Genomic DNA, 25,178 nt, shown 5'->3' on the forward strand with positions numbered 1-25,178 from the left:
AAGACAAAGCTGGAGGACTCACACATAAAGCGACAGTAACAAAGACAGCGTGGTGTTTGTGAAGGAGGGTCCCACGGCTGGAAAAGAACGGAGTCCAGAAACTGAGGGACAGAAACGCAGTCAACTGCTTCTCACAAAACTGCACGGGCAACTCAATGCAGAAAGAATAATCTGACCTACACCTTTCACCTTAGGCAAAAATTAACCCCAAATGGGTCATGGCCCCAACGCTGAGATGTAAAACCATAAAACTTCTGGAGGAAAGAATTTTGCGATCTAGATCCATCATCAAAAAACGTAATCCACAGAAGAAACAACTGATACCTCAGACTCCATCACGATTCAAACCTCTGTTCTGTGGAGGATACTTAGGAGAGTGAACAGACAAGGCAGCGTCTGGTAGAAAATACCTGCAAAGCACATTCCTGGTAGAGGTCTTTATAAAGATGTCTCAAAACTCAACCAGAAGAAAACAAACAATTCAACAAAAAAAGGCCCAGAGACGATCCCAACAGATTCCTCAGCGAACACATGCAGATGGGAAAATCAGCACATGTCAGGACGCTGCACATCAATAGACATGAGGGAACGGAGACTGAGGCCAAAGGGAAATGCCCCTTCACAGCCATCCCAAAGGCCCACAGCGGCTGGAGAGGACGCTGGGCCACCGGGACGCAGACACCACTGATGCGAGTGTGAAACAGGGACCAGCTGGGAAAACAGTTTGGTGGGTTTGTAAAGCGTCAGGCGCGTACCTACCATATGCCCCAGCCACTCCACTCCCGGTATTTACCCAAGGGAAAGGCAGGCATATTTCCACACAAAGACGTCTCCAAAGAACACACACAGATGGCCGACAGGCACATGAAACCATGCTCAACATCGCTAATTATCAGAGCAATGCAAATCAAAACCACAATGAGGTATCACCTCACACTGGTCAGAATGGGAATCATCAAAAAGACCACAAATAACAAATGCTGGAGAGGGTGTGGAGAAAAGGGAACCTCCTGCACTGTCGGTGGGAACGTAAGTTGATGCAGCCACTACGGAGAACAGGATGGAGGTTCCTCAGAAAACTAAAAATAGAATTATTATATGACCCAGCAATCCCTCTCCTGGACATATATCCGGAAAGTGTAAAAAGTCTAATTTTAAAAGACACATGGGGAATACTTAGTAATTAGTGGAATATTTTTTGCTACTACCTTCCATGATTCTTTCAGCCTATTTGCAAACCTCCCCTGTGAAGCGCCGCCTCTTCGTCCTTTGACAGTACAAGTAATACCGGGAACCAATCACATACTTGTTTTATGTTTGGCCCCGTAGTCTACAGTACAGTTATATGTCCTTTATTAGAATTCTGTAGAATTATCCCCACATTAGTATATTTGTTCAAGTTCTCTTTTGAGTACTCTTGAAACACTGTAAAGTTTTATTCATATCTGTACATCTTTCACATTCCTTGTTAAGTTTTTTCTCTCAGAAACTTTACATATCTCTTGTATGGTAAATGAAGCTCTCTTTATTAAATCCTATCTTCAAACACACACATTTTAATAATATGCATATATAAAATTTCTCCACATTATATTGTTGTTTCCATGTGCCCTACTGAATTTTCCTAGAGTTTAAAGCAGTTTTTAGTTCTTGAATGTCTGCAGTACAACATATTTAAACAACAGTAATTTTAACTATTTGCTTTAAATATTTTTCTCACGTAATTATTTTAGATAATATACTAAAAATAGTAATATGTGCTAGTCTACATTTTTATCTTGATTTTGGCTTTAATGAGGTGGCCCTAGTGTTTCCCCAGTCAACACGATAAAGACTTTTAGACTGAGACAGATGTCCTATCATGCAACTCTTCATATTTTATAAATGTTTAAGTCAGTAATAATGTTGAGTTCTATTAAGTGGCTTACCAACATTGTAAACATGAATAGCAATTAGTATGTGAATTTTCTCCTTAAATCCATTAATTTGAAAAATTGTCACATTATTTCAATACTAAATTATCTGGACATTTTAAGAAATAAAAAAAAATTAAAAGTTAAAAATAAAAGATTCATGCACCCCAATGTTCACAGCAGCTCTATTTACAATAGCCAAGATGTGGAAACAACCTAAATGTCCGTTGACAGAGGAGTGGATAAAGAAGATGTGGTGCATGTATACAATGGAATATTACTCAGCCATAAAAAGAATGAAATTGGGCTTCCCTGGTGGCGCAGTGGTTGAGAGTCCACCTGCCGATGCAGGAGACGCGGGTTCGTGCCCCGGTCCGGGAAGATCCCACATGCCGCGGAGTGGCTGGGCCCGTGAGCCATGGCCGCTGAGCCTGCACGTCTGGAGCCTGCGCTGCGCAACGGGAGAGGCCACGGCAGTGAGAGGCCCGAGTACCGCAAAAAAAAAAAAAAAAAAAAAAAAAAGAATGAAAGCATACCATTTGCAGCAACATGGGTAGACCTAAAAATTATCATACTAAGTGAAGACAGACAGAAAAAGACAAATACCATAAGATGCCACTTATATATGGAATCTAAAAAAAAATGATACAAATGAATTTATTTACAAAACAGAAATAGACTCACAGACATAGAAAACAAACCTGTGGTTACCAAAGGGGAAAGGGGATGGGGGAGCAATAAATTAGGAGTTTGGGATTAACAGATACACACTACTATATATAAAATAGACAACCAACAAGGACCTACTGTATAGCACAGGGAACTATATTCAATATCTTGTAATAACCTATAATGGAAAAGAATCTGAAAAAGAATATATATATATATAAACGAATCACTTTGCTGTATATCTGAAACATTGTAAATCAACTATACTTCAATTAAGAAAAGAAGGTTCTCACTCACTCATGCTTAATGCCCAAATGAGAAACTCCTCGACATTTCAGTGATTTGCCCAGTACAACTATCGAAATTATAGTCGGGCTGCCGCTTATTTTCATATGAAATGCATGAGGAGTGAATAGAGAACAGTGATCTCACTACACGGCAGTCATATCCCCAGGCATACATGTAAGCCCAGTTAACATGAGGGATTAAGTAACTGATGAAATAGCCACTGAATCACATTCTACGCAGTCAAGACACAGTGCTACTTTATGTACTGAAAGTATATGCAGGATACAATTTAAGTTAAAAATTTTATAAAACAATATATATTATATGAATCCACAAACCTGTGTGTATATGTACATTAAAAAAAACTGGAAGAATAAATAACAAAATCTTAACAATAGTTATCTCTGTATGGTCATATTGTAGGTGATCTTTATTTCCTTCTGGGTTGTTTTCTGCACCTTCTAATTATCTACACAAATATGTCACCTTTTTCCATGGAGGGAAAATGCACTTTCAAGCCCAAGTAACGAACGTATATAAATTGAGCAGATTGTAATCCTGACAAAATCCCTAATAAGTAGCCTTTACACATATTCTCAGGGCCACTGCCTTTTGAGACAGACTCTGATTTCACCACAATTTGGCCAGACCTTCATCTAAGGTACAAGAAAAGTCAAGTTGCTAAATGCAGCCCTTGAAGCTGTAAGCCATGTAATGACACTGCCACCCCGACTCACTCACAGCATCTCCCAAATGTGCGGACACCCCCAAACCCTGGGGATTTTAAGTGCATAGCCCACCATTAGACTTCTTAACACCTCTTGTCAGTAGAGGGAAGCAAGTTACAAAAGGGAGCCACTGAAAAGAAACTGGCAGCACCATGGGGACAGAGGCACCACATCAAAGTCATCGTTTCCTACTGCTGCGAAGGGGGAGAGGTGACCCACCAGCTCTCCTGATTCTAAGTGCAGGATCGTCCGTGAATCAGAGACTTCTCACCGCCCCCCCCCGCCGAGCAAATCCGTGATGGCTGGGGCTTGACTGTATTTTTTTTTTTTCAGTGGTGGAGTTAGGGTTACCATGCCATTTGTAAGTTTTGCCAAGAGAATATGACTAATTACAGTCTGGATGGGAGGGGTTCTCCTTTGGAATCAGCCTGCCTCCCACCTTCTGTGATGCCGTGGAGTCTGCTATCATGAACCAAGCTCCATCTGCCAGCTGGATTCGGACCCTCAGGGCAGGGCCTGAGACCGCTAGCATGACTCACACCCTCAAGGCTGCACTCAGGCTACCATCGCAGACTTTGGAACACCCCCTTGTCCTATTGGGAAGCCGCGACCAGCATTTGGGACTCCTGCAGGAGGACAGCATCGGACACTCATGGCAAAGTCAGGGGCCCCTGGGGATGGGCTTGGACTCCCATGGCAGGGTCTGGGACCCAAAGGGCGGCACTTCAACCCCCCCAAAGTAGAGGCTGGGAATGCACTGTCACAGACTTGGGCCTGCAAGGCAAGGCTGAGGAGTCCCAGGGCTGCACTCAGATCCCGTAAAGCAGGGTCTGGGATCCCCAAGGATCGAGTGGAACCCCCAAGACAGGGTTCGAGACCTCCAGGGATAGGATGGGATCCCCAAAGCAGGGTTCATGACCCCTGGAGTCCCACTAGGACACCCCACCCCTGCCGGCAAGGCAGGGTCTTGGGGCCCAGGGCTGCATTCCCACACTCGGGCTACCAACACGGAGTTCATCCTGCCAGGGCCAGACAGGAGACTCCAAGCCCAAGTTTGTGACCTCTGGGCCAGACACACAGCCCCAAGGCAGAGTTTAGGATCCACCGCGACTTGCCTGGACCCCCAGGGCCACAGTCAAGCTACCACCATAGACTTCAGATCCCCGGACTTGGATTTGAAACCCCCAAGCAGTGTTTGCAATACCCGTCTAGTCCAGACTCCAGACCCCAAGGTAAAGTCTGGGACCTCCAGGGATGGGACTGGATCCCCAAGGCAGGGTCTAGGACCGCCGGGGCCGCACCCGGACACCTAAGGTAGGATCCGGGACCCCTCCCCAAGGCATGGTCTGAAACCCAGGCTGAACCGGGACCCCTAAGGCAGAGTTCTGGGCCCTCAGGGCTGCACTCAGACTCCCCCTAAGGCAGGGTCTAGGACCCGGGTCCGCATTTGTACGCCTAGGGCAGGGCCTGGGACACTCAGAAATGCACTTGAACCCCCAAGGCAGGATCTGGGACTCCTGTGACACACTAAGAGCCCTAAGGCAGGACCTGGGACCCCAGGGCTGCACTCGGACCATTAAGGCAGCGTTTGGGGCTCCGGGGGCCGCCCTCGGACCTCCACCAAGGCAGGGTCTGGGACCCCTGGAGCCACACTCGGATCCACCAAGGCAGAGTTCGGGGTTCCGGAGGACGGGACTGATCCCCAGGACCGCACCCCGACCCTGCGCAGAGGCCTGACCGGGGTGCGGGGAGGTGGCGAGCGTGGGGGAGCGCCCACTGGGTTGGGTGCCCGGTCTGGCCCTGCTCCGGCACTACGTGCCTTGGGAAGCCGCCGAGAGCATCCGCAGCAGAGAGAAGCGTGTGCCCAGGCTGCGGTGTCCCAGACCGGCCTCCCGGCCCGGACCGCGCGCACCAATCAGGCGGCGGCGAGCACGTGACCCGGACGGCCAATGGGCAGCCTGCACGGGAGCACGCCCCTGAGGCCCCGCCCTGTTGCGTAGGAGCGCTTGCGGTATGTGGGCCGTGCGAGCCGCCGTCCGCCCGGGGTCCTGGCTCTTTCGCGTGGCTCGCGGCTGCGGGGCTCCGAGGGCCGCGCCGCCGCTGTCGCCCTGCCCCGAGCGCGCGCTCGCCGCCTTCCGAGGGGGCCTGGGGTGTCCGGAGGGGCGAGGGGGTGGGGGGCGGGGACCACGTGCAGATGGCCGGAGAAGTCGGACTGGAGGAAAGGAGGGTGAGGAGGAACCAGAAGCTGCGGAGGAGGAGGAAGAGGAGGAGGAGCTGCTGAGGAGGGACCCTTTGCTGCCGGCGGGGACCCAGCGCGTGTGCTTGGTTCACCCTGACGTCAAGTGGGGGCCCGGGAAGCCGCCGGGGACCCGAGGTGACCGTGACCGTGGCCGCGGACTGATGGGGGGGAGAGCCGTGAAGAGCGCCGAGTCCCGGAACTTAAAGGGCGGGGACGCCGGGGGCGGGTTTCGAGTTCTGGCGCTCTGGGCTGAGCTGCCGAAGGGCGGGGCTTCTGAATGGGCGGGCCGAAGGGGCGTGGTTTTGGGGGGCGTGGCTCTGAGGGCTGGAGCCCTTATGGCGTGGCTTCTGGGAGCGGGACTCCGAGAGCTGGACTGCCTCCACCCGACCCGCTCCCGGCAGCCGCACCCCTGCAGCGGGCCTGGAAATCCTAATTCTGGGCTGGGGCGCCTTCCCGCGTGCACATAGCGGGTCCGGGGCCCCTTCCCCTTTCGGACGCGCCCCAGGTTGTCGCTCGGCCCTTCTGCCCCGCGCAGCCTCCCCATCTGTAAAGGAAGAGAATCCAACAACTAACGCCGGTTTGCACGGGGTGTGTCGCTCAGCTTTAAGCCCTTGACCCGCTTTCACTGTGTAACGCTGAGTACTACGCCCGAAGGTTGTGCACAAGCGTGTCCACACGCCCTTTGTAGCAGAAACCGTGAACCCGGCTGAGCCCCTGAGACGCCTGGGACCTGCCTCCATGGTCCTCGGGCATCAGCAACCCCACTGTACCCGCCCCGGTCGTGCTGGGAGGACAGCAGACACGCCGGGCAGGAGCCCGCCGCCTGACCTGAGTGCTGTGTTCAGAACCCAGCAGGAAGGCGGACGGACGGGGGCGGGGACGCGGCCGTCTCACCAGGGTGGTCCTGGATGGCCTGGGGAGACGGACCCCACGGATGAATAGGGACAGTGTCCAGGGTTAGGGCTCCTGAGGGAGCACGTCCTGGGCCCTCCTGGGACCACTGCCCCTCGGCTGTTTAGGGGCTGTCAGAGCCAAGTCACTGCAGTGGTGCAGCCATGCAAGGAGTCAGGTCATCGCAGGTACTCTGGGTTGAGCGGAGCAGTGACGCGATTGCGGGTTGGGGGTGGCGTTCTCCTTATTCCTTTACTCCTCTTAGACCTTTATTGAGATACACTTAGCAGAGCACGAGATCAAGCGCTGTGGAGGGCGGCGCTGTGGAGGGTGGCGCCGTGGAGGGCGGCGCCGTGGAGGGCGGCGCCGTGGAGGGCGGTGCCGTGGAGGGCAGCGCCGTGGAGGGCAGCGCTCGGGCAGCGCTGTGGAGGGCGGCGCCGTGGAGGGCGGCGCCGTGGAGGGCGGCGCCGTGGGGGGCGGCGCCGTGGGGGGCAGCGCTCGGGCAGCGCTGTGGAGGGCGGTGCTGTGGAGGGCGGCGCTGTGGAGGGCGGCGCCGTGGGGGGCGGCGCCGTGGGGGGCGGCGCCGTGGAGGGCAGCGCCGTGGAGGGCAGCGCTCGGGCAGCGCTGTGGAGGGCGGCGCCGTGGAGGGCGGCGCCGTGGGGGGCAGCGCCGTGGAGGGCAGCGCTCGGGCAGCGCTGTGGAGGGCGGCGCCGTGGGGGGCGGCGCCGTGGGGGGCGGCGCCGTGGAGGGCGGTGCCGTGGGGGGCGGCGCTGTGGAGGGCGGCGCCGTGGAGGGCAGCGCTCGGGCAGCGCCGTGGGGGGCGGCGCCGTGGGGGGCGGCGCCGTGGGGGGCGGCGCCGTGGGGGGCGGTGCCGTGGGGGGCGGCGCCGTGGAGGGCGGCGCCGTGGAGGGCAGCGCTCGGGCAGCGCCGTGGAGGGCGGCGCCGTGGGGGGCGGCGCCGTGGGGGGCGGTGCCGTGGGGGGCGGCGCCGTGGGGGGCGGCGCCCGGGCAGCTGGGGCGTTCACGGTCTTGTGCAGCCACCACCTCTGTCTGGTTCCACAACATTCTCACCCCCGGAGGAGACCCTGTACCCCCAGTGGTAGGCCTCCCCCTTGCTTCTCCCCCACCCAACCCCCGGCAAGCAGGAGTCGGCCTTCTGTCCCCGTGGACTTGCCCGTCCTGGACATTTCCTGTGCGTGACAGGTGGCCCTCCGTGTCTGGCTTCTCACTGAGCACCATGTTTCTGAGGCGTACATATGTTGTAGCCTGTGTCAGCGCTCGTTCCTTTTTTTTCTTAAAAACTTGTTTTTAGGGTGAATTTAGTTTCACAGCAAAATTGGGGGGAACGTAGGGAGACTTTTCACATATACTCGCTGCCCTCACCAACGGGTGGCCTCTGCCGTTTTCAGCATCCCCACCAGACGGTGAATTTGTTATAACTGACGAGCCATAACATCGTCACCCCAAGTCCACGGTTTACGTTAATTAGGGTTCACTCCTGGTCTTGTACATTCTGTGGGTTTGGGCAAATGTATGATGATGTGTATCCACCATTATAGCATCATACAGAGTAGTTTCACTGCCCTAAAAATCCTCTGTGCCCACGCATTCATCCCTCCCTCCCCGTCTTAAACCCCTGACAAACACTGGGCCTTTTACTGTCTCCATTGTTGTGCCTTTTCCAGAGTGTCATAGACTTGGAACCACACAGTCTGTAGCCTTTTCTCACTGGCTTCTTTCACTTAGTCATATGCATTTAAGGTTCCTCCATGTGTTTTCATGGCCTGACAGCTCATTTCATCTTAGCGCTGAATAATACTCTATTGTCTGGATGGACCACAGTTTATTTATTTATCTAGTCATGTACTAAAGGACACCTTTGTTGCTTCCGTTTTGACAATTATGAATAAAGCTGCTATAAACATCGATGTGCAGGTTTTTGTGTGGATGTAAGTTTTCACATCCTTTGGGCAGATGCCAAGGAGTATGATTGCCGGATTGTATGGTAAGACTATCTTTAGCGTTATGAGAAGCTGCCAGAGCATCTTCCGAAGAGGCCGTACCATTTTGCTTCCCTCCCAGCAGTGAGTGGGAGGGGTGCTGCACACACTTGTCAGCATTTCGTGTTGTCAGGATTGTGGATTTTGGCTCTTCTGATAGGTGTGTAGTGGTGTCTCATTGCTGTTTTAGTTTGCATTTCCCTGATGGCAGAGGATGTGGACCATCTTGTCCTATGTTCATTTGCCATCTGTATATCTTTTTGGTGAGGTGTCTGTTATGGTGTCTGGCCCATTTTTTAGTAGGTTGTTTTCTTATTGCTGAACTTTAAGAATTGTTTTTATATTTTGGATACCAGCGCTTATGGATGTGTTTTTTGCACATATTTTCTCCCAGGTCTGTGGCTTAACTTCTCAGTCCGCTGATGACGTCATTTGCAGAGCAGACATTTTTAATTTTCCATGTTGTCATATGCTTGAACTCCAGGGTCCTTTCTCTGCCAAGTCCAGTCTACCAGCAGGCCCACGTGAGGCGCTCGTCATTTCTGCCAGAGCGCTTGTGATCTCTAGCAGTTCTTTTTGGTTCTTTCTTGGGATTTCCATCTCTCTGCTTGCCTTGCCTGTCCGTTCTTGCATGCTGTCTACTAAATCCATTAGAGCTCTTGGCATGTTAATCATAGTTGTTTTAAATTCCTGGTTCAGGAATTCCAACACCCCTGCCACGTCTGGTTCTGATGCTCGCTCTGTCTCTTCGGATTGCCTTTTGGTGCGCCTGGTAATTTTTTTTTGATAGCTAGACGTGATGCACAAGGTGAAAGGAACCGCTGTAAATAGACCTTAGTGGTGAGGGGCTGACGTGTGGGGGAGGGGAAGCCTTCTGTGGTCCTGGGATCAGGGTTCGGTCTCTTATGGTGCCTGTGCCCCTGGGCTGTGACCCGCACTAGTGCTTCTCCGTTTCCGTCCCCACCGAATGCTAACCCTGGCCTTCAGGGTGGGCTTGCGGGGTGCCAGACCCCCAGGCAGGCAGCTGTGCAGCGCAGCAGGAGGGAGGCCACTGGCGCCCGCGCAGGCTCTACCACGGAGCTGGCGCTGTGGCCCCTGCGATCAGGAGAGACAGCACCTGCAGGGCTTACTGCTGGGTCAGACCTGGAGTTGAAGGACGAGGTCAGGCGTGACCAAGCACCTGCTGACCTGAGCGACCAGCAGGTGCAGGAGGTGGGACAAGCTGGCGGGCCCATGGGGCGTCACACCCAAGAAGACCACCTCCCCTTGGCCTAGAGAATGGGGGACCCCGCCCCCCATGTCCCAGAAGATGGGGCCCCCGCACAGCCCAGAGGATGAGGGCCACGGTCCAGAGAAGGGAGGGACCCTGATCTGTGGCCTCAGACCCTGCCTGGCCCCTACTCCCCAGCCTCTGGCCTGTGTCCTGGCTGTGCCCTGAGGAGGGTCAGGTGACCCCAGAGACAGCAGCACCCAGGTGTCCGGGGAGTGGGGACAGCGAAGCAGCGGTGCCACAGAGGGGCCACGGCTCTGAGATTCTGTGCAAGGGTGGCCTCCCAGGGGGCGGGGGCACAGGCGCGGGATGGGGGGCCAGCCTCCCATGGGGCTTGGGGTACACGCTCCACATCTCACAGAACACGCCCGGGGCCCCGCAGAGCTGTCCTCCAGGCCACCGCCCCTCCAGACCTGAGTCAGCCCCGTCCACCCTGTCCGGCCCAGCCCCGGGACACGTTGGCATCACTGCCCATCTGCCTGCTGTCCCTCAGGGGAGAGTCTCGGCTATCCCATGCCCCCTTCCTGCTCGGGAAGGACCGTCAGGAGGAGAGCCTAGGGCGGGGCGGCCCCCGACAGCCCTCCATCCACGGCCTGTGCCCTCGGTGTCCTGGGCTCCTGCCCTGGCTGGGCCCTGCCTCTCCCGACACAGACACAGACACACACACACACACACACACACACACACACGCCCTCACCGTTCACGGCCGGGGCCCTGGGTGGGCGCTGCCTTTCTTGGGCCAGGCTCGGCAAGGGCCCCACCCCGCAGGCAGGGCGGCAGGTTTTATGGGCCCTTGGGAGCCTCACAGGGGATGCTGTCCAGTGGGTCACAAGGGACCATGAGTCCCCACGGGGCAGACGTCCCAGATTCCAACACGGGGCGTGGGGGCATCCCCGCGTCCCTGCTCGGCTCAGGGCCCTGCTCCCCTTCCCGGTCCTGTGTCCACCCCTCCTGATCATCTACCCAGAAGAACAGAGCTGCATTTCGAGCAAACGCTGATTGGGTCGCTTTCTCGGGACCGTTGTGTAGGCAGGAAGCAGGAAGCCGTCCCAGCCTGGGGCACGTGGCCCAGGTCCCTGGGCAGGGCTGGACACGGCCCGGGGCTGACCCAGCCGTAAATGACCCTCACACTGGCCTGTCTCTCCCCAAAGCTGAGTGGCAGGTGGTGGAGGCACAGGCGCTGGTGCACACGCTGGATGGCTGGTCGGTGGTGGACACGGTGGTGGTGCCCACCAAAACGCCAGACAGGAAGCTCGTCTTCGGCAGAGGGACCTTGGAGCGCCTGACAGGTGAGTCCAGCACACGTGTCCCCGTCACCCTCCCAGAAACAAAGCAATCATGGCCGTCCCTCTGGGCCTCACAGGAACTTGGATCAGATGGCAAAAGCCACCACGCCGGTGTCAGAATTCAAACGAGGCCCCAGGACACAGGCGGGACCTTTGAGAGTCGGGCGCACGCCAGCCCTGCGCCCCAGCCCAGCCCACCCCCCTCCCCAGTGCCCTGCGGAGGGGATCCTGCGTGTGACCCCTGCCCTCCATGGACCGCAACGTCCCCGTCCCAAAGCCATGTCTAGCTCACAGCTCAGAGCGGGAGACATGCCAAGGGGGGGCGCTCACCGCCCATCTGTGTCTAACGGGCACTCAGTCCCCACGGGGTCACGGGACCCCCCATGTGTGTGAGATCTACTCCCCTGAAGATGGACCCGGTCCGGTCCTTCCCGACCCACACTTGACAAATACTGTGCTCAGAGACTCGGGGTGTCCGGCGAACACGGCCAAAGTGCAGGGTCCCCAGACAGACACCATGGGCGTGCAGACCTCTGAGAGGCCAACCTCTTTTCCTAGAGAAAATCAGAGGGTCCCCGGAAATCACCGCCGTCTTCCTGAATGTGGAGAGGATGGCTGCACCCACCAAGGTACCTCAGAAGCTCGCTGTTTCCCGCCCACGGCGGCTGAGCGAGTGGGTTAGTGTCCCCGTGAGAACACAGGTCTCCACGGGCCTGGGGTCACCACAGGTCCCCTCCCTCGCGCTCCATCTTCTAGAAAGAACTGGAAGCCGCCTGGGGTGTGCAGGTGTTCGACCGATTCACGGTGGTTCTTCATATTTTCCGCTGCAACGCCCGCACCAAGGAGGCCCGGCTACAGGTGGCGCTGGCCGAGCTCCCCCTGCTCAGGTACCTCCAGAGCCCGGGCTCGGGGCAGATGGAACCCTCCTTGGACCCCTTCTTGCTTTTCTATACCCCGACTGTTGCCAGGGTGGTGAGGGTGGAATGTGGCCAGTGGGGACGTGTCCAAGCAACCCACCTACTAGGGCACGTGGCCCACTGGAGAGCCACCCAGCAAGGGACCCTCTGTCCCCTCCCGTGAAGGCCCACACGGCGGGGAGGCCCCCAGCGAGCCTGTTCTTCCTGTCCAGATGCCCACTCCCCACCCAGGGCTCTGTCCCAGCCTCCCACGGGCACATGCTTCCATCTCCTGAGCCGACCCATTTCCACGCCAGGTCCCACCTGAAAAACAACGTTGCCCACCTGGGTGGACGAGGACGGGACTCTCGCCACATCATGGGGTCAGGTACCGTGTCTGACGTCTTGTCACCGCGAGCTCAGAAGGGGGGCGTGTCGTGGCCACCACCCCTACAAAGGGGAAGACGTTCCTCAGAGGTCCTGATGGGGCCTCGTCCATGGTCACAGTCAAAGGGAGGGTATCAAGGTGTTTCCCTGGTGCGGCCGTAACGAGGGACCACGAACCGGTGCCTTAAAACCACAGACATTCATCCTCCCCGAATCCTGCAGACCAGATCAAGGAGTTAGAAGGGCTGGTTCCTTCTGGAGGCTCCAGGGGAGGGTCCTTCCCGCCCCTTCCAGCTTCTGAGGGCTCCGGGCATCCCTGGGCTTGTGGCCGCGTCCCTCCCATCTCTGCCTCCGTCTTCACGGGGCTTCTCCTCTGTGTCTGTGTCTCTCCTCTTCTGTGTCTTAGAAGGACCCTGTCATTGGATGTAGGGCCACCCTCCTCCAGGAGGACCTCAGCTCAGACCCTTCACTGCATCACATCTGCAGAGACCTTTTGTCCAAATAAGGTCCTGTTCTGAGGTCAAGGTGTCCCAGGGCTGTGGTCCCTCCAGAGGCTCCAGGGGAGGGTCCTTCCCGCCTCTTCCAGCTTCTGGGGGCTCCAGGCGTCCCTGGGCTTGTGGCCGCGTCCCTCCCGTCTCTGCCGCCATCTTCACGGGGCTTCTCTGTGTCTGGGTCCCTCCTCTTCTGTGTCTTAGAAGGACCTTGTCATTGGATGTAGGGCCACCCTCCTCCAGGAGACCTCATCTCAGACCCTTCACTGCATCACATCTGCAGAGACCCTGTTTCTTAATAAGGCCCCATCTGTAGGTCCTGGGGGTCAGGGTGTGGACACATCTTTGGGGCACCACTCAGCCCACTGTGGGTATCATGGGGGCCCTTCTGAGGCTCTCCCCTTGGCCTCTTCCTCCTGGGTAAAGGGGAGCCCAGGAGACCTCAGAGGGCAGAAGTGCAAGGCCACCTCGCGCCGGGCAGAGCTGTCTCAGAACAGAAGGTGTTGGGGCCAAGTGTACAGGGGAGCAGGCTGGGTGGGGGAGGGGGTCCCTGCAGCCCCACGCGTGAGCCTGTCCGCGTCCCCCGCAGGCACCCCGTGGCTCTTGCCCCTTTTGTGTCTGCTCCTGACTCACCATCTCGGTGCTTCTAGGAGAGTCCTTCATGCAGGTGCAAGAGCGCCTCCTGAAAGATAAGGAAGCGAAGATTCGAAAGGCCCTGGACAGACTCCGCCGGAAGAGGCTTCTCCTGGGGCAGCAGCGGAGGCGGCGGGAGTTCCCTGTGGTCTCCGTGGTTGGATACACGAACTGCGGTGAGAAGTGGGCCCTCCCCGGGGCCGGGCAGGTGTACGCTAGGGGGACCCACTTGCCAACCCAGCAAGACTGAGTATTCATGGAGGGCTAGCCCGCAGTGAGAAGGGCTGCACTCGGGCCCCGTCCCGGGGCGGCCCCCCATGTGACTGCCGTGGGCTGACGCCCCTCTTAGTGGATGTCCTCCAGACTCTGAGAACGAGGAAGTAGTGACAGTTTTAAATCCGTTGAGAGTGGACAGGGTCTTGCAGGGATCAGAGTGGTTCAGATGTTGCCAAGGAAAACTTCACAGTCTGTCCTCAGCTTTGTCTGCACGAGCACATCAAGTGGACTCCACGTGGGGAACAGAGTGTAGGGCGTCCTTTAGGGTCACAGGTGCCCTGAGATAAGTGGAAAGCACCCAGTTCCCTCCACAGTGGGGATTCAGTCCACAACACTTGCTGGGCTCCCCTGAGGCCCGGCCCCGCCACGTGCTCGGGAAGCACCGCCGTGACGGGCCCATCCCTTTATCAGGCGCTCACGGTCTGCGTCCAGAGGAGGGAGGGAATGTCCCACAAACGTGCACAGGAAGCTGTGGGGTGGGTGTCCAGGCTTGAAAAGTCGTAAATGTCTACAGGTAAGATCACCCGTGTCAGGAAATCCCAACTGCCCCTCCTGGCTGCATCCCCAGAGGGTGCCGTGTCCTCCGCTAACTGTCACAGGATCCAGTGAGTGTTGGCTTGATCCCGACTCTCACTGACCGGGAGTTCAGGGTCCTGCACTGAGCAGGGGCGTCCAGGCCGAGCCCCGCCATCCAGTTACTCGACGGCAGGACCCCTCACCACCTCCTGGTGGGCCATCGGCGGGACTTACAGGCGTAGCCAGGGGTGTCCCTGGGCTGGACGGTTACTGCTGCTGCCCCTGAACCTGGGCTCGGTGGAGAAAGTGTCCACGTTGTCAGGAAAGGCTGTGGAGGAGGGTGTTCTAGGACCCCCTCAGGTACACACAGCACTGTCTACACCCTCACTACCTCTCTGCACACACTGCACCCCCCTACTCCACCATTCCCTCGTCTACACGGACACCACACCACAGCTCGGTTACTCCACGGGACCATCCCTCCGCCTGTTTGGACGCCTGCCCACCTCACATGCACGTCACCACTGTCTTTGTCTACGCCGTCTCCCGTCTACACCAGCACTCTTGCCCTGGCCCTGGTCCACTTTACCCTGAAGGCTAGACAGTGGCAGCTGAGTCGTTGCACAGCCCGCACAGCGTCCCATGGGTCCTGCGGAGAGTTCCGAGCGCACAGACCTCCTGCCCCTGCCCATCCTCCAGCGCCCTGTGATCAGTGTGGGGCAGCCCCGAGGTCCACAGTGGTCGGTGGGGGACCGGAGGGGTCTGAGACGCATGGTCCCCTTTTGCCCGACGTGCAGGAAAGACCACGTTGATCAAGGCCCTGACAGGGGACGCCGCCATCCAGCCCCGGGACCAGCTGTTTGCCACGCTGGACGTCACAGCCCACGCGGGGTGGCTGCCCTCCCGGCTGACTGTCATCTACATGGACACCATTGGCTTCCTCTCCCAGCTGCCCCACAGCCTGGTCGAGTCCTTCTCGGCCACCCTGGAGGACGTGGGCCATTCGGTGAGTGTGGAGGGCCAGGTCGCCTCAAATACCCACCAACAGGAGGCAGGTCCCCTCATCCCAACATCACGGGCCTGGGTCCCCTCATCACAACATCACGAGCCTGGGTCCACTCATCACAGCATCACGGGACAGGGTCCCCTCATCACAGCATCCCAGGGCAGGGTCCCCTTACCGCAGCATCACGGGGCAGGGTCCCCTCATCACAGCATCACGGGCCTGGGTCCCCTCATCACAGCATCACGGGGCAGGGTCCCCTCATCACAGCATCCCGGGGCAGGGTCCCCTTATCGCAGCATCACGGGACAGGGTCCCCTCATCACAGCATCACGGGGCAGGGTCCCCTCATCACAGTATCACGGGACAGGGTCCCCTCATCACAGCATCCCAGGGCAGGGTCCCCTCATCGCAGCATCACGGGGCAGGGTCCCCACATCACAGCATCACTGGACAGGGTCCCCTCATCACAGCATCACGGGGCAGGGTCCCCTCATCACAGCATCACGGGCCTGGGTCCCCTCATCACAGCATCACGGGGCAGGGTCCCCTCATCACAGCATCACGGGACAGGGTCCCCTCATCACAGCATCACGGGACAGGGTCCCCTCATCACAGCATCACGGGGCAGGGTCCCCTCATCACAGCATCACGGGCCTGGGTCCCCTCATCACAACATCCCGGGGCAGGGTCCCCTCATCACTGCGTCACGGGCCTGGGTCCCCTAATCACAGCTTCACAGGCCTTGGTCCCCTCATCCCAACATCACGGGGCAGGGTCCCCTCATCACAGCATCACGGGGCAGGGTCCCCTCATCACAGCATCCCGGGGCAGGGTCACATTACACAAAACTTCACGATGACTGGATCCCCCCCATCCCTGGCCCTCAGCGAGCTGTGCTCTGTACGAGTGTAAGTGCTGTGAAGGCAATGCTAATGAAGAAGGGGTTCTCTGCACCTTTTGGCTGCACTGGGGCCCCGAGCCAGTGAACCCTGGCATTTACTCAGGGTGCAGGGGCTGCGGGGCCCTCCGGGTGACAGATGCCCCAGCACCTTCGAGGTCACAGCAGCTGAGCCTGAGGGCCACGTGCAGCTGCCAGCACCGTCCTCAAAAGTGTCTGAAAATCTAGAACTGAACTGAAACGCTGATTAAAAGAAAATTTAAGTTCATCCAAAAAAAGAGACAACCCAGAAGCGAACCCCCCAAATCGTGAAGAGCACGTCCTTCCTGTGGCAGAATTACTACCCTCAGCTGCTCTTTCTCCTTTTCTGTCTCTTCTGAATTTTGCATAAGGTACCTGCCTGTAAAACGTGTGGAATAGGGGTGGAAGCCTTTTTAGAACGTGAGCTTGGTTTCACAGAACAGTGGAGCGGCCCGGAGCCTCGAGCACAGCACCCGCCGGGTGGGGGGTTGGTGACGGGGCAAGTGGCCGCACGCAGGCGTAGGGCCAGCACCTGCGGGGCGGGGACACGAGGCGGCCCCTCAGTCCGGGTGCACCTGGAGCGGCAGCCTGGCCCGGAACGAGGGGCACTGGGGGGCTCCGTGCACGGCAGAGCGGCTCTGTGGCCTCAGGTCCCACCTGCCCCCTTGGGGCACAAGCCTCCGTGGGGCGGCCGCACCCACCTCCCACGGAGAGCGGTGCGCAGCCCCCATCGTGGACCTGGCGGGTCCTCCCGAGCGGGGCCAGGCGCCGCTGGCCCCGAGCTCTCCGACTGCCCAGCCCCTCTGGTCCTCAGGATCTGATCGTCCACGTGCGAGACGTGAGCCACCCCGAGACAGAGCTGCAGAAGGCCAGCGTCCTGTCGGCCCTGCGGACCCTGCAGCTGCCGCGCCCGCTGCTGGACTGCATGGTGGAAGTGCCCAACAAGGTGGACCTGGTGCCCGGGTGAGCGCCTGCCGCCCCACCGCCGCCGGACCCCTCGCGCTGGCGACCAGGGCGCACGCGGGTCTCCCGCCGGCGGGGCGGCCGCCTCCCCGCTCCTGGTTTCAGGCGTGCCCTGACACGCCTGCTGCCGCTCGAGCGGCGCGCTTGGACCCGCCACCCCGCGGGCCCGGATCGCACCCCAGACCCACGCACGTCCTTCCTCTCACCTTCCGGCGGGGCCGCGTCCTCGCCCGGCACAATCTGAGCCCGTCACGGCTGGGCCTGCGGGCGGGGTCCCCGCTCCGGCCCCCCTCGCTGAGCCGTCGGCCGCCCCTACAGGTACATACCCGCCGAACCCGGCGCGGTGGCCGTGTCAGCGCTCCTGGGGCTCGGGCTGGAAGAGCTGAAAGCCAGGCTGGAGGAAGCAGTTCTGAAAGCCACGGGCAGACGGGTCCTCACGCTGCGAGTGGGGCTGGCGGGGCCGCAGCTGAGGTGCGTCGGGCCGGCCCGGCGGGGGGTGGGGTACGGGGGTCCCACCAGTCGCTGCGCGGGGCGGGGCCCTGGGCCTGGGCGGGGAAGGCGGCGCCAGGTGGGGTCCGGGTGCGACGCGGGGGCAGCCGCATCCCCCGCAGCCGGTCTGGCTGCTCAGGCGGTGAGCAGGTGCCCGGCCGCTTACCCGCAGGCCGGGGCCGTGGGCGATGCCACCCGCCGAGAAGCGGGACGCCTCGCTGGGGACTTAGGGGCTCTGTCGGGGCCGCCCGTTACCACCAAACGCGTCTTCCTCCCAGCTGGCTGCATCAGGAGGCCACGGTGCAGGCGGTGGACGTGAGGCCTGAGGCCGGGGTGGCCGATGTCAAGGTCATCATAAGCGACTCAGCTTACGGCAGGTTCAGGAAGCTCTTTCCAGGTTGAAAGGAAGCCCAAGGGTGGGGATGCTCCCCGAGGATTGGGGGGGGGCTCCCCGGGGGCCGGGGGGCTGCAACGTTCCCGCCTCAGAGAGAAGCGGGCTCCCTGTGTGGGCCCTACACCCCCGTGAGCCTGGCGGGAGGGCCGGTGGGGCTGGGAGCTGGCGTCGATGGTGGCGCTCCGAGTGGTTCCTGTTGACCGTCGGGCGTCTGGAGAGCTGACGTCCCGTCCAGGGTGCTTGAGCCGTGAGACAGTAAAAGCTTTGCGTGTGTTCGTGAACCAGCCTTTCCGGTTCTTACGTGCCGGCCGCCCGGCAGAAGCCCTGCGAACGCTGGCCGTGAAGGAGGCAGGTCCGGCTTCTCCGTCCGCTCTGCGTCCACGTGTTCACGGCTGCCAGTCCTCGCCCTTCCCCACGGTAGCGTCAGGGGTGTAATTAAAATGTCTCCCGACAGCCCAGCAAGCAGGAAGAATCTCCCCGTGTACTGGGCCAGGCGGCCGGGACCACCCATCACACACCCGTTAGTTGTCTTTACCCAAAGGAAAAACTACAACTTTGGGCATCTTGTCGACAAGCAGGGAATCACATCCTGGGGCCAAACTCCCTCAGGGTTAGGCAGGACCCCCTTCCCGATGTTCACTTTGCAGAGGCTCCAGGGCCCCCAGACAGACGTTCCTGGGATGCAAACAGGCCGGGGGTCCAGCTTAAAGAGAGTCACACACATCTCAGGGAGACGGGACACTATGCTGCAGATTTTCTAAAGGGAAAGCGAATGAGAAGGGCGCTCCCTTGCCCTTTTGGCACCAGGAAAGGCTTTTTTTCCTTACCTCTGTATTCAGCATTATAGGACCGTTTCCTGAGTTGTCGCAGGCTTTCAGCTCAGCTGGAAAAAGTCTCTGCGCTTCTCCTAAGCGTGTGGATGCAGGGTGTCCGTGTGAGCTCTCCTTGTTTTCTGAGACTCGGTTGTGCACACGCGGCTCTACAGGCTCCCCAGCTCGGTCCTTGGTGCGCCCAGACCCTCCACGCCTGCTTCTGTAACTGCCATTCTGTGGAGTTTCCGCCTGGGGCAGTGTGGCAGGCGGAATCGTGTCCTCTACAACGTCCACGTCCTAATTCCAGAGACAATCCCCGCCCTCGAGGCCCCCCGGTGAACCTACCAAGCCCCCTCCCCGTGGGTCCCCGTGAACAGGAGGCAGAAGTGAGAGTCGGGGCAGGTGTGAGGACAGAACTGGAGTTTGGGCTCAGAGGAAACTGCCTCTGCGGAGATGCTGCTGTGAGGTGCAGAGAGGGGTCCCGACCCCAGCAATCCGTGGCTGCAGAGCTGGGAAGGGGACGAAACAGTCTTCCCTGGAGCCTCCAGAAGGACGAGCCCTGCCCGTCCTGGCGTCTGCCTGGGGGGCCACGTGCGACTGCTGCCTGTAGGATGGGGACGATTAATCTGTGTTTGCAGCTGCCATCTGGGCGCCTGTGGCAGCGTGTACAGGACCCACCTGGGACCCCGGGGTGGGGGGGACCACCCGCATGTTATCGTGGGGCACGGGACAGTCGGGATGCGAGCCCCTGAGCCTACGTGTGCAGGACAGTCTCCCCGATCCGAGAGGAGCTGGCTCCAGGGACCCCGCAGGCCGAGTGCAGAGCGGGACCAGGTCCTGCTCCGGGACCACAGCCCCATCCGGTCCTCTTGCACGGGGTGCAGGAGGAGGGGCTGCAGGGTGGCCCCTGGGAGCAGAGTCTCCTTTCTGACGGAGGACCAGGCCAGGGGGTCAGCCAGCCAGGGCCTCACGACAGCTGTTCTGCTGGCCTGTCCCCGTCCTTCTGCTCAGCCCCTGCGGGTCTCGTTCCTACAGGGTCCTTGAGGCAGGGGAGGCTTTGCATAGACCCTGGTGGGTGGGGAGCATCCAGGCTCCCCGGGTCCAGCCCACGCGTTTGTCAGGCTGGGGTTGCCCACGTGGTCCCAGGGGCTCCGTCAGCCAGGGACCCCTGGGCTTGGCCGCCCAGCTCCTCCCAGGTCCAGCCTCCCGGCTCGAGTCTGGTCCATCCAACTCCCTGGCGGCAAGACACAAGCAAGGGCTGTAGGGGGTCGGTTCTGGCCTCTGGCCCCCTCTCCTGGTGCTCCTCACCTGCTGCCTGGGGTCCCCCCCACCCACGGAAGCCCCCTCCCCAAGGACTGAGGAGGCGAGCTCAGCCCGCGGCTGCCTCGGGCGCTGGCGAGGTGCTGCGGTGTCAGACACGCCCCCGCGGGAGCTGAGCGAGCGCACCCCAGGCAGGAGCACGAGGCGGGGCCTCACGGGGCCTGGGGGAGGGCAAGGGTCTCGGGGGGCCCGGAGGGGTGGATCAGGCTCGTGTAGGGTGGAAACAGGTGTAAGGCCACCCCTCCCCCCAGTACCCAGACCCTCCTACGACCCTTCTGCAGAGACGGTCTCCACCTCTCCGCACTCCAACCTCCTGGACGCTTTGGTTCCCCATCTGACTCCCGACCCCTCCAGCTGGCTGGGGAGAGGCAGCCTCATGAGACGGTGTGCACAGAGCTTTCTGGCCGGGCCGTGAGGATGGGGACCGGGTCCCACCTGTGCCAAGGAAGCAGGCGTCTCACCCGGATTTGCCTCTGGGCTCTTGAAGGTGGACTGAAGGTCAGACAGTCCAGAGGCCAAGGGCCCCCGAGGCGGGGGGTGTGGGCGCAGGTAGACCAGGAGCAGCTGCCCGTCTGGTCAGGAGAGTCCAACAGCCCAGGGCTTTCTGGTTGCTGGGGGGAGGAGAGGGCGGAGGCCGTGGGGCCCAAAGACAGGTCCTGCTTCACCTCTGGATGGAGCCACTCAGCTGAGGCCAGGGTTGGAGGGATTAGGGTTAAAAGGTGCAGGCTAGACGGTCAGGGTTAGAGGGTTAGGTTAGATGGTCTGAGTCAAGGTCAGGGTAAGGGTTAGGAGTCTACAGGTCAAGGTCGAGTACCTAGGGGCTAGGGGTTAGGAGTATTAGGGTTTAGGTTTAGAGATTAGGAGGTTAGGGTTAGGGAGTTAACAGTAGAGGTTTGGGCGTTAGGGTTGGTGGGTCAGTGTTAAGCATAACTGGCCCATGACCCCCCTAACCCCACACCTCTGAGTCCTCTAGGATGGACAGGACTTGCCCTGGGTCACTCATGAGTGGGGTTCACCTGGACCGCTGGTTATCTACCCCCCGTCCTGGAACCTGAGAGCAGAAGAATGAAATGTCTGCTCCAGTCACTGACTGTTTCAAATCCAACTCAACCTCAGTCAGCGGTTGTTAGGGCCTCGGAAGTCCACAGGGTTTCCTCCTCCCATCTGAACTGGAAAGAGTAGTGCTGGCCCCACTTGGCCTGGGCAGCCCCGGTCCAGCACAGGCCTGGCTGAGGTCACTGCATGGACATGTTATGAATTTATACAGAACTTGGTGCAGCGACCTACCAGCCCCCAGGTGCTGCCTCCTGAGGGCTGGTGGGGCCCTCCTGGGACTGCAGGCATCCTTTGTCCCATCTGAGTGGGCATCAACGGACATCAAGTCTCAGAACAGCCCTTGACCTCTCGCCACCCAGGCAGGCATCTGTGGTCCTCCAGCTCAGGCCAGTCTGGTCCCCGTCAAGCCTCTGTGGCCAATTACTGAGCTGACCATGCTGCTGGGCAATTGAATCTGCCGCTTTCCCCAAGCCAGCATCTGTTCTCATGCCAAGGTCCAGAACCTCAGCTTTCCTTTGGGAACTTCTTACCTGTTTCCAGTCCAAACAGTTCCAGAGGGCTGATGCTACGTTCCACCCACCTTGAGGATGGGCATATGATCCACATCTAGCCAATCCCATGGTACACCTTATGGGTGCTCTGATGGGTTCAAGGGCGATGCTATGACCCAAAACCAGGCCAATGACGTTTATTTTATTTTATTTTTTGGCCATGCTGTGCAAGCGGGATTTTAGTTCCCCTGCCAAGGATCGAACCTGTGCCCCCTACATTGGGAGCGCAGAGTCTTAACCACTGGACCACCAGGGAAGTCCCATCCCCTCATTTTCAAAACTGCTATGGATTTAAAGCACACAAGATGATTGCGATATGAGTGGCCTTTTCAGTATGACTTCTTTGACTTAGAATGTTTTCAATGTTTATCCATGTTGTAACATGATTATCAGTGCTTCATTCATTTTTTTTATTGTGGTTAAAAATGCATAACATGGGGATGGGGGGCAAGTGGAGGGAACGGCCCAGATGCACATCGTTCACGGACCCTCTGGACTGGAGGGACTCGTGAGAGCCGGAGCCCAGAAATCCGGGGATGGATAAGACACAGCGTCCCCTCCAATCCCCGTAAGCACCCCTTGCTCCATCCTGCGCCCAAATACCTCAGCTAGGCGCTCTCCCCACTCTTTACACTCCAAACTCAGCCGGGACAGACCTCTGCAGCCGCCGCTCCCCACCCTACAGGAGAAGCTCAGAGGTCCTGTCCCCCTTTCCTCTGAAGGACTATTTTTGGTGACCACAAAAGGATTAGATCGCTCAGGACAAAGCTGGTAGAGGACAGCGGGATGGCTGCGCCGGGCGCGCCGCTCTTCCTCCTGACCTTCAACTTTGACGAGACTATCGTGGACGAAAACAGTGACGACTGCGTCGTGCGCGCGCCGCGGCGGGCAAGCGGCTGCCTGAGAGCCTGCGTGCCACTTAGCGCGAGGGCTTCTACAGGAGTACATGCAGCGCGTCTTCCAGTACCTGGGCGAGTAGGGCGTGCGGCCGCGGGACCTGCGCGCCATCTACGAGGCCATCCCCCTGTCGCCCGGCATGGGCGAGCTGCTGCAGTTTGTGGCCAAGCAGGGCGCCTGCTTTGAGGTTATTCTAATCTCAGAGGCCAACACCTTTGGCATGGAGAGTGTGCTGCGCGCCGCCGGCCACCACGGCCTGTTCCGCCGCATCTTCAGCAACCCGTCGGGGCCCGACCCTTGGGGGCTGCTGGCGCTGCGGCCCTTCCACGCGCACAGCTGCGCTCGCTGCCCCGCCAACATGTGCAAGCACAAGGTGCTCAGCGACTACCTGCGCGAGCGGGCACACGACGGCGTGCACTTCGAGCGCCTTTTCTACGTGAGCGACGGCGCCAACGACTTCTGCCCCATGGGGCTGCTGGCAGGCGGCGACGTGGCCTTCCCGCGCCGCCGCTACCCCATGCACCGCCTTATGCAGGAGGCGCAGAAGACCGAGCCCAGCTCCTTCCGCGCCAGGGTGGTGCCCTGGGAAACCTCCACCGAAGTGCGCCTACACCTGCAACAGGTGCTGAGGACGTGGCCTGCAGGGGGCACCCGGGCGGGGAGAGGGTGGGGCGGTGGGGGTCGGGAAAGAGAAAGCTAGTTTTATTACTCCTTTTCCCTTTCGTTTTGGTATGTCCCTCCGGGATTTCTCGGAATCCCAGGGTGGTCCATTTGGGGACTGGAGGAGGGAGTTGGGAGCTGACCCCATCTGTGCAGTTAACCCAGCTCGGCTGCCTCCGCCAGTTCCACTGCAAGCGAATTCCGGAGTCTGGCCGCACCAGGGTGGCGCGCATAACTGAGCAGGCAGCAGTGTTTCCAAAAACCTTGTTCTCCCAGCTGGGAGGACGGGGTTCCCTGTCAGGGTAGAGAAGGAACATGTTCCGCCGCGTCGCGGGTAACTGTTGCCTTGGGCTGCATGGCCTCCCTCCTCCAGTCTTCTGTCCAGGGGACCCAGGCCCCGAAATGCCCCCCCCCCGCGACCTCCCCCGCACCGGAGAGAGGTGGCGGAGAGGTGGTGGAGAGAGGTGGCGCTCCCTGCCGACGGTCCCAGGCCTAGATCTTGCTTTACCTACTGTGACCCTACACTACACTCCTTGCCTCCCTCCCCGCCCCCACTCTGTCGGCATCCCCACAGGAAAAAAAGCTAGAGGGAACGGTCACCTCTTGTTGGTGGAAAGAGGTAGCACACTGTCCCGGGGCTCGGGTCTGGCCAGCCAGGGACCTCACAGAGCCCGAAGGTGTCTCCTCGCACCCCAGCCTCGTCTATGCAGCAAGAAACCAGGGACTTAACCAAAGTCGCCCCACTGACTGGGCCCTCTGAGTCCCCCTCCTCCCATACGGAACAGAAAGCCATGATGCTTTAAAGCAGAGCCAGTGGAAACCCAAGGCCCACCTCCCTCTTTTGGTGTTTCAGAGCTGTAAAGGAGGTGAAGGGGCAGAGGTGAGCGAGATCTCTCACGCTGCAGTCTGAGGGATGAGGGCGAGGTGATCTCTGCTCTCAGAGAGCCCCACTTAAGTGAGGGAGTTTGTCCCCACTCTTGGAGTAGTGCCCAGCTTGGGGAACCAAGACTGAATACACAACAAAGCAGGCAGCAGGCAGAAGAGCAGGGTGCAGCCCACCTCTGCAGAGGGGCACAGGGGTCTAGTGTGGAGGGCTCCGTGAGCACCGAGGAGATGGGAGAGCGGAGGGGCACAGGGGTCTAGTGTGGAGGGCCCCGTGAGCACCGAGGAGATGGGAGAGCGGAGGGGCACAGGGGTCTAGTGTGGAGGGCTCCGTGAGCACCGAGGACATGGGAGAGCGGAGGGGCACAGGGGTCTAGTGTGGAGGCTCCGTGAGCACCGAGGACATGGGAGAGCGGAGGGGCACAGGGGTCTAGTGTGGAGGCTCCGTGAGCACCGAGGAGATGGGAGAGCGGAGGGGCACAGGGGTCTAGTGTGGAGGCTCCGTGAGCACCGAGGACATGGGAGAGCGGAGGGGCACAGGGGTCTAGTGTGGAGGCTCCGTGAGCACCGAGGAGATGGGAGAGCGGAGGGGCACAGGGGTCTAGTGTGGAGGCTCCGTGAGCACCGAGGAGATGGGAGAGCGGAGGGGCACAGGGGTCTAGTGTGGAGGCGCCGTGAGCACCGAGGAGATGGGAGAGCGGAGGGGCACAGGGGTCTAGTGTGGAGGGCTCCGTGAGCACCGAGGAC

General features: G+C 59.3%; 1 protein-coding gene and 1 pseudogene across 1 annotated transcript; both read left to right on the forward strand.

The window, feature by feature from the left end:
• Positions 1 to 5,611: 5,611 nt before the first annotated feature.
• GTPBP6 (GTP binding protein 6 (putative)) lies at positions 5,612 to 18,534 on the forward strand. Its single transcript, XM_060137422.1, has 10 exons — positions 5,612 to 5,972; positions 11,149 to 11,286; positions 11,842 to 11,912; positions 12,040 to 12,170; positions 12,497 to 12,567; positions 13,708 to 13,866; positions 15,280 to 15,488; positions 17,222 to 17,370; positions 17,689 to 17,841; positions 18,138 to 18,534. Exons 1-10 carry the CDS (start codon positions 5,612 to 5,614, stop codon positions 18,259 to 18,261), a joined length of 1,566 nt encoding a protein of 521 aa, XP_059993405.1. The 3' UTR covers positions 18,262 to 18,534.
• Positions 18,535 to 20,556: 2,022 nt separating this feature from the next.
• LOC132513233 (phosphoethanolamine/phosphocholine phosphatase-like) lies at positions 20,557 to 24,433 on the forward strand (annotated as a pseudogene).
• The last annotated feature ends 745 nt before the right edge of the window (positions 24,434 to 25,178 follow it).

This window comes from Lagenorhynchus albirostris, chromosome X (assembly GCF_949774975.1).
Source record: "Lagenorhynchus albirostris chromosome X, mLagAlb1.1, whole genome shotgun sequence".
Classification (NCBI taxonomy): domain Eukaryota; kingdom Metazoa; phylum Chordata; class Mammalia; order Artiodactyla; family Delphinidae; genus Lagenorhynchus; species Lagenorhynchus albirostris.

Excerpts from the sequence above, each read along its gene's own strand:
- GTPBP6 (XM_060137422.1), top strand. The coding sequence starts at position 5,612 with ATGTGGGCCGTGCGAGCCGCCGTCCGCCCGGGGTCCTGGCTCTTTCGC. Across the intron at positions 15,489-17,221 it reads TGGAGGACGTGGGCCATTCG|GATCTGATCGTCCACGTGCG; the intron begins GTGAGTGTGGAG and ends TCTGGTCCTCAG. Across the intron at positions 17,371-17,688 it reads AAGGTGGACCTGGTGCCCGG|GTACATACCCGCCGAACCCG; the intron begins GTGAGCGCCTGC and ends CCGCCCCTACAG.